The sequence below is a fragment of the Rutidosis leptorrhynchoides genome, chromosome 11, assembly GCF_046630445.1.
Source record: "Rutidosis leptorrhynchoides isolate AG116_Rl617_1_P2 chromosome 11, CSIRO_AGI_Rlap_v1, whole genome shotgun sequence".
In the NCBI taxonomy this organism is placed as follows: Eukaryota; Viridiplantae; Streptophyta; class Magnoliopsida; order Asterales; family Asteraceae; genus Rutidosis; species Rutidosis leptorrhynchoides.
In genome coordinates this window covers 52,496,458-52,505,125 of record NC_092343.1, presented here as the reverse complement: position 1 = coordinate 52,505,125, position 8,668 = coordinate 52,496,458, and the positions used below count along the sequence as shown (strand labels likewise).

General features: G+C 32.8%; 2 protein-coding genes across 2 annotated transcripts; both read right to left on the bottom strand.

Annotated features, from left to right (window-relative positions):
* Positions 1 to 1,657: 1,657 nt before the first annotated feature.
* LOC139877373 (photosystem I reaction center subunit IV A, chloroplastic-like) lies at positions 1,658 to 3,302 on the bottom strand. The gene is made up of 3 exons (XM_071864797.1): positions 2,983 to 3,302; positions 1,963 to 2,028; positions 1,658 to 1,865 (listed from the first exon to the last, which is right to left on the bottom strand). Exons 1-3 carry the CDS (start codon positions 3,208 to 3,210, stop codon positions 1,764 to 1,766), a joined length of 396 nt encoding a protein of 131 aa, XP_071720898.1. The 5' UTR covers positions 3,211 to 3,302; the 3' UTR covers positions 1,658 to 1,763.
* A 3,773-nt stretch (positions 3,303 to 7,075) lies between these two features.
* On the bottom strand, positions 7,076 to 8,066 carry LOC139874573 (probable indole-3-pyruvate monooxygenase YUCCA8). The gene is made up of 2 exons (XM_071861984.1): positions 7,369 to 8,066; positions 7,076 to 7,256 (listed from the first exon to the last, which is right to left on the bottom strand). The coding sequence occupies exons 1-2, from the start codon at positions 8,064 to 8,066 to the stop codon at positions 7,076 to 7,078; spliced, it is 879 nt and encodes a 292-aa protein (XP_071718085.1).
* Between the last annotated feature and the right edge of the window lie 602 nt (positions 8,067 to 8,668).

Sequence of the window (8,668 nt, the reverse complement as noted above, 5' to 3'; positions counted from 1 at the left end):
CTCAGATCACGTCTAATTACAATTAAGCAAAGGAGTTCAAATAAGTCATAACTACACTTTAATATCATTAATCCTAGCATAACCTTGTTTGAATTACGTTTTTTCTTTTTAAACATAGAACCTATCTTAACAGATCATTGATTAGGAATTGGGTATTCAAGTAAGATGAGTAAAAATAGTGAAAATTAACATCGAATGAGCAAAATAGTAAAAAAGTAATAACTTGAAATGTTGAATAAATCCATAATTGAATAGGACATAGATGATTGGATTTGAAGAATTGTTGTCCATGAACTATGGATAAAAGATTGTAGAATACCACATATGGGGAGGTAAGATGTAGACAATCTTTCCTTATCCAAAAATAAAAACAAGTCATTTCTCCACCCAGAGTGGAAACACTCTCAAAAGTTGTTTGAATATTGTTAGATGAAATTTTTAGGTTAAAGAAGTCGAAATAAAAACTTAGTCCTTAGTTTTAAGAGGGCCCAACATATATTTATTTTAAGCCCAATATATATACCAAAATTATACTAGTAGCCCAAATTTATAGGATGGCAATGGCCCTCCTAGCTAATAATAAGGTTCCGCCTCCAGCTGCAATTAAGAATTTTGACAAAATATTCTCTCTTTTTTTCAGATTTTGGAACCTAGTCACGTTAGGCGGCTCATCCCAACGCCGATTCTTATTGCTAGAAAGTTGAAATATTAGAAAAATAGTAAAATACAAAAGAAAACCATATAGGAAGTTACGAGAGATTGCTTCTCACCGTATTCAAAAACTTGTTCGGGATATAAAAGAAAATGAAAACAAAAAAGGAAAAACAATATTGGATGATCTTGAGAAATATTTTTATAATGAGAATAAGCTTTTAGTCGGTTACGGTGGCTATTTATTTGTTCTTTGTGCCATCTCTTTAAACAAAAGAATCAAGATCGATGGGAAAGAATTTCTTTTTCTTTTCTGCTGTTTTTCATTGATAAAGGAAGAGAGACCTTGTGTTTAACTACGGCAGTAGAAACGGTAGAATAAAAAAGAAGAAACACATACGGTGGTGGTGATGGAAGTGGTACCACCAGGATCGTATGGCTCGGATACCATGTTATAGAATGAAACCCGTAGCTATTATCTTATTACTCATTGTCAATATCACTACAACAAATTTGTTGATTAGTCACGCATAAATGTACACATTTTTAAAAAGTGTGTACTTATTTGTTAAATTTCTCACACGTGTAAATGTATGTTAATGTATTACATTTATAAGTGTAGAATATTGTGATATTTTCACACATAAAAGTGTAGGAGAAAAAGTTCACACTAATTTGTGTGTATAATCATAAATATAACCACACTTAATGGTGTTAAGTTAATTTTGTCGCACTCAATTTGTTCACGTTCCCCCTTGTGTGAAGAAATGATGTGTAACAAATTTATTCACATTTTTAAATGTGATTAAATTTGTCTTTGTACACATTAATAAGTGTGAACATATTTTTCCTACAATTTTATGTGTGAAAATTAAATAATATTCAACATTTATAAGTGTAGCAAACTTATATAGATTTATATGTGTGTGAAATTTGACAAAAAGCTCACATTTTTCTAGAAGTGTGTAAAAAAATGCGTGAACAATAGGTAAATTTGTTGTAGTGTATATAGAATACATAAAACCCTAAAAACCTATAAACCGACCCAAGCCCACGTATTGGACTTAGGCCTAACTTATTATCTAACAATAGTGACATTGGCAGAGTGAAGTTTAAACTTCTTCAATCTCATCTAACCCGTAGTTGTTTGTTGATACATTTGCATAGTTGAGTTTGTTGAACCGCACAACAACTGGATAACTAGAGTTTGGGTCCTGCACGTTACAAGAATGGGCATAACATTAGCGTATATATATATACGATTATTATTTAAAGTAGATCTTGAGACGAGTATCGATTAGCTTTAATTACCTGATCAACGCTCACAACCGATCCAATACTGTTAAACCAGTATGATTCCTTCCTAAGAATACGAACCTGTTTGTGAACATGACATTGATAACATGTTACCATTATAAGGTGCATATTGTAGTTCTATATTTTGAATTTAAAACAGAGAGATTATGGTAGGGATGTTCATTTATTTTGTTTGAAAGTGTTTAATTCAAATATCGAACCCAATTAAAATCGGATAAAACAAATTTGAATTTATAAAATGGTTTCGGATTAATTAAAAGTGAAACCGATTTATTCTGTTTGAAAGTGTTTAATTCAATACCAAACCGGTATAAAAATAGATAAAACAAAATTGAATTTTTGACAATGATTTTCGGGTCGATTAAAAGTGAAACCGATAAATGTAATCTAATAACGCTAAAAGAAGGGGTTTTCCATGTTCGAACTACGCGGAGAGGACGAATATTTTTACTTAGATGTATGTAATATAACCGTGTTATCCCATTTTTTTTACCATTTCCCTGACAATTCAAAATGTGTTGCTAGTGAGGTTTGAATATGAGATTCTTGATAACGGAGCACCAAACACCAAGTCATCTTGAAATTATCCTCTCCAATTAATATTTGCAAAATTAATTGGAGAGGATAATCCAACTATTTAAAACCAAACAATACTTTTAGCACTATTTTGCTGCAAAAATATACCTTGAAAAGCTAATATCTCAACTATATCACACACTTTTCATGAACGTTATCTCAATTAAAACTTTGAAGCTTAGAACACACAACATCTTTGTTGATTAGGCCAGCCATATAGCGCTAAATCAAAGACCTGGCATAAACATTTTTGTCGTATCACAGTTTTCGTTCAGATTATATTGATAGCATTCAAGGTTAAACATCAATGTAACTTTGTTTATGTATCTAGTTAAGGGTGATTTTTTTATATTATACACTTAAACTGCTATCTAAACGAGTTGAAACTTGAAACTAGAATTGAAATTGTACCATTTCTATTGAAATTAAAAATGGTACATTGGTTCCTCTTTTGGGTCCAATTGGGGGTGGTTTAGTCTTATCTTCTTCGATAGATAAAGCACCCGCAGCCCCTTCATCAGCAGCCATAACGACCAACCGTGTAGCTTTAGTTTTTATGGAAGAAAACATAAACATAGGAGACTTTAATGTGTTTGTTTCGAAGATTGAAATGTTCGATTTGGTCACAAATCCAGAAGTAGTGGATGCAATACTGCATAATGCCATTTCGGTCGAAGAATGTGTGAGGGATTGGATTCTGATAGTTGTTGAGAAGATGAAAATATAACTTAGATTGAATTTGGATGGTAATGTTTTTTATCCATAACATTTTTGTTTTGCCACATATTTTTGTGATAATGATAATGTTGTCGTACATGCTTATGGTTACAAATTGGGCTTAAATTGGGCTGTATATATGTGGTCTTTTAATGAATGTATAATTCTTTTAGAACTCAACCCATTGGGCTGTAACTTAGCTTAATGAGTACAAAAGCCCAGTAAGCGGAAATAAATGATATTTCAGGATTATCGACAAGCAGATAACAGGATTAGCTATTGAGTATATGTCAAGTCAATTAGCACGGCGAATTTTGAAGGCATATCAGCAAAATAGTACTAGTAGTTTATAATGTGATAGTGTCTCACCTTCATTCGACGTTCTCTCAGAGCAAGCAATCCAGCTTCGGTACAAATGGCCTTAATATCAGTCCCGGAGAATACATCTTTAGTCATAACAAATTCTTCCAAATTTATGATAAGGTCATTCTTGATGTGTGTAGAGCTAGTAGGTTGTTCTCATGGATTGCTTTGTTTTAATAGTTTTTATTTAAGTGAAGATGAATGTTTTAATCGTTACATTATTTGGATTCCTTCAATTAAAAAATCAGTAACAATTCATGCGCAATTATTTAAAGAATCGTTACTATTTTTAAATTTGGACGAACCACTTGATTGTGTGACAGTAAAGAAAAAAGAGTAGCGATTTGTAATGAAAAATGCTTCAGTAATTTATTCTTAAGTAGATGATATAACTGAAATAAACGATAAATTAAAACAGAGAGTGGGAAAAGTGACATAATCAATACTTCCTCCATGTTTCCAGAAACTACAGCAAGTGCTCTGAAGATAACAAAATTAAATTTCTGAAATTAGAAAGTTGAAATGCATCTTTTTCTTTTTTTTTTTTTTTTTTTTTTTTGCTAAAATAACGATAACATAAAACAAAGTCTTTTTATCAATAGATGAAAGAGATGAACAGAGATACAAAAAACCAAACGCATTCCAAGGCTCGAAAGCAACAAACGAACCCCATCACTAGACAAAGAGCCTAAGCAAACTAAGCACGAGCCTTAAATAACCGGGTCACTAAAACGAACACGGAAAACAACAAATACAAGAACCAATACAGCCATGGTTGCAAAGATCGGGAAAATCGGCCTAGAACTCGGTGATAACTCGTTTTCAGGAGGTTGCCGAGTTCTCGTTTCAAAAAATCGGTCAACGACCGATAAATTGAGTTTCTCGGTTAAATCTCGGTCAACGTCCGATAAATTGAATATCTCGGTCAAATCTCGCTCTATTTGTAGCTATATATTATATTATGCATCATAAAAATTACCTCAAAAGTCTAATATTTAATATATATATATATATATATATATATATATATATATATATGGGAAAATTATTTGAAAATGCATTGAACTTTCATCAAATTACTATTATATGTATCCAACTTTCAAATCTCCTGTTGTATGCATTCAACTATTTAAATTATTCTATTGTATGTATTTAACTTGTTATAACAAGTAACCTTCCAGGTCAACTCAATTTCATTTCTAGATATTTACATCATAGGTCTCTTATGTTTGTAATTCCTAATTTTATTGGTCTCCCAAAAAAATTTCCATCTTCATCTACATTCATCATCATCGATTTCAGTCTTTTGGTTATCGATAAGATCAAACTAACAACCCCATTTTGGTTTCTCATTTTTGTAGCACGTAATTTTTCTAATTGAATCAGGTTTTTATTCAAAGCCATATATTGATTTGAACAAAAGCATATTAATTTTTGACAAAAGCATATCCAGACTCATCGTCATCTAGCTCATGAGTTCCACATTTCTCTAAAACCAATTGGTGATAAAGTGGGGTTCCCATAAGCTTATATACATACATTTGGTTCTATCACTTTCCGATGTGGGACCATTGTGCATTTCCTTAACCGATTATCTCCAACAATCACCCCCTTAATCGGTTAATCCATACTGCTTGACGAGCATACTGCTTGACGAGCATCGGTGATCATCCTTGCTCTTACTTTCTGCATGCTACTTGCTACATGCTATCGATCACCGAATTTTATCATCTTGCGTCCCGTCTACTTTCTCCTTGCTCCGGCTCTGATACCACATTTGTGATCGTTTCAGGTCCACCAACATGTACAACATATAAGCTCATGAGTTCCACATTACTCTAAAACCAATTGGTGATAGAGTGGGTTCCCATAAGCTTATATACATACACTTGGTTATATCACTTTCCGATGTGAGACCATTGTGCATTTCCTTAACCGATTATCTCCAACATAGTTAAATTTCTGATTTTGTACAAAAGTTAGCTCAAATTTCTAAGTTCGAACTCTTTGTTGTATGGCCAGATTCATCGTCATCGCCACTGCTAAAATTCGAGGTAACCATCCCCGATCTAAAAAGTCACTGTCTACCGGATTTAAAATCGAAACAATGAAATTTGGACCGCCACCACCACCTCCTGTTTTCGACACAAGGAAATGTTTTCAAACATGGACGGTGGTTGTAAAGCGATTGTAAAGAATCGCAGTTTGTTTAAGATAAAAAAATAATTCACCAATTGTTTGTAGGTTTCATTGAAGTTGCGACTACATTCTTGAAACCCAGGTTCCTTGTGTTGAAATTTTGTATTTTTTCGATACTGAAAATAATTCTCAGTCGCAACTGGTTGTTCTTTATCGGTTTTTGTATGGATGATGAATGGATGAAGATGAAAATGTTTTGTGGGATCAATGGAATTAGAGTTTACAAACATGAGGGACTAATGATGTAAATGTCTAAAAATGAAATTGATGTGACCTGGAAGGTTAACTCTTATAGCAAGTTAAATACATATAATAAAACAATTTAGATAGTTGAATGCATATAATAGGAGATTTGAAAGTTGGATGCATACAATAGTAATTTGGTGAAAGTTCAATGTATTTTCAAACAATTTTCCATATATATATATATATATATATATATATATATATATATATATATATATATATATATATATATAGGGGCAGGATCAATGGGGAAGTAACCAATCGGGGGGAAAGCAGGGGGAAGCAAATTTTTTTTTTTTTTCGTTTTTTTTTATTTTTTTTTTCCGGCATCAAGATCACACGAACATATGAACATTTAGAAGAGACACTTCGTGATGAATGTTATTATTTAGGCAGGAAAACGATCGACAAAAATAACATTCAAGATAATATTGTCCGTGAAGAATATGAACGTTTTTTTTTAATGTTTTGTGAAGTAAAATTTAGCCCGATTTAGAGTTTAGGGTTTAGGGTTTAGGGTTTGGTGTTTTGGGTTTATTCCATAAACCCAAAACACCAAACCCTAAACCCTAAACTATAAACCGTTCGTGTTAAAAACTCAATCTAAATCCTAAATCTAAACCCTAAATCTAAACCCTAAACCCTAAATTTCTAAACCCTAATATCTAAACCCTATAAACCCTAATATCTAAACCCCAATAGCTAAAACCTCAAAATACGCTCGAAAAACACGATAATTGTTATATATTACTTCTTCGAGCGTTTTTCCGTCAAAATAAAAACATTTATCACAAAGTGTCTCTACTAAATGTTCATATTTTCATCTCATCTATAATGTTCGTGAACAAAGTTTTTTCAAAAAACGAAATAAAAAAAAAAAAAATTGCTTCCCCCCGCTTCCCCCCGTTTGGTTACTTCCCTCTTGATCCTATAGCCTAGTTCTCCCCGAGTTCTCCGAGAACTCCCAAAAATTGTCCCGCTGAGAACTCCCCGACTTCCGAGTTCTTCATGAATACAGCAAACCAAATCTTCTGTTAGTAGGAACCTTGAGTTTATTCTTATTAAATTCCCTTTTCCATTCTTTTCCAATAACTTTTGATATTTTTACTGCATCAGTGAAAGCACCAGTTATATACATATAATCCTCCTTTTCCCTTCCAACCATTTCCAGCAAATAATTCTTTTTCCTACAATAAAAAAGTCAAACTAAATTAGTCAACTGATCAATTGAATCAAATAAATAAAAAGTTTGGATCTTGATGCTTACATGTAGCCAAATTGGCATATTGCTGAAATCACCATTTCCAAAAATGACAGTCAATGTTGAGTATATTACCGTTAACTAAATCAACTGTTTTCACATTGAATTTTTTGATACCATGCACATCAGTAATCAATGGTTTTGCATTGTAGTAAGAGAGATAAAAAGAGACTTCATTGCCGGAATTACCACAACCGGCGACCAAAACATTCTTTCCGTTGTACTTTGCTCCGGTGTCATAATCTTTTGCATGGATTAATTCACCGGAGAAGTCTTCTAAGCCTTCTATTTCGGGTATCATACCTTCGAAGTTTTCTCCGGTGGCTACCACAAGCCACCGGCTGATATATTCCGTCTCGGATCGGGTCGACCCGATTGTTGAGACGGTTTTTACCCGCCAGATATTGCATGCTACGTCATATTTAGCTGATTGGACACACTCGTTGTAATGTGGTTTGATGTCGAACCTTTTAGCGTAGTCCTCGAGATAAGCAGTGACTTGTTTCTTAATGAGGTACTCGGGGTATCCTTCAGGGAAGGGTATTTTGGGAAGTTCATAGATTTTTTGGGGGAGATTGGAGGTACTATTTTGAAAAAGGGAAGCAATGCAGTCAGATTTTTCGATTACTGTAAAAGGAAGTCCCTGGTCCATCAGGCAAGCCGATACGGCTAGCCCTGAAGGTCCAGCTCCTACTATAATGGCCCCGTTTGTAACGACCCGCACTTTTTCGATCATTCTATACTTGTAAGATTAATATTTACATAAATTAAACCTTGCCAACATGATAAGCAATCCAAATTGTTAAGATTTATATTTCCGAAAAGAGTTTTACACAACGTTTGACCGTCTAGTTTGACCGATGATATCACGAACTATACAATATATGATATTTATACGTTTGTGTATATATAGGTATATATACATATTTAACATGATTAATAAATGTTTTAATATCTCATTTTGTATTAATAACAACAAGTTATAAGTATATTTTGAAACTACTAACTTAAGTTTTCAAAACAATAACTATACGTAACGTTATTTGACATAAATACTTAAGACATATAATGTTTATACATATATCGTATAAGTAATGTATTTAATCACTTTTAAAGACTTAAATACATAAAACCATATAAGTGTATTCACAAAAGATAGCTATATTTGAATCCTCATTCCATTTTTCACAAAATTTCTATACGTATACCTAGAGTATTTATACTCGTATCATACCTAGCTTTTATACGTATTTACTAATAGTAAATACACATCAAAATCACCACCTAACCAGCCAATGTTCATGCCATTAGGGCTAGGTAATTGAATTTGGAAGCAAT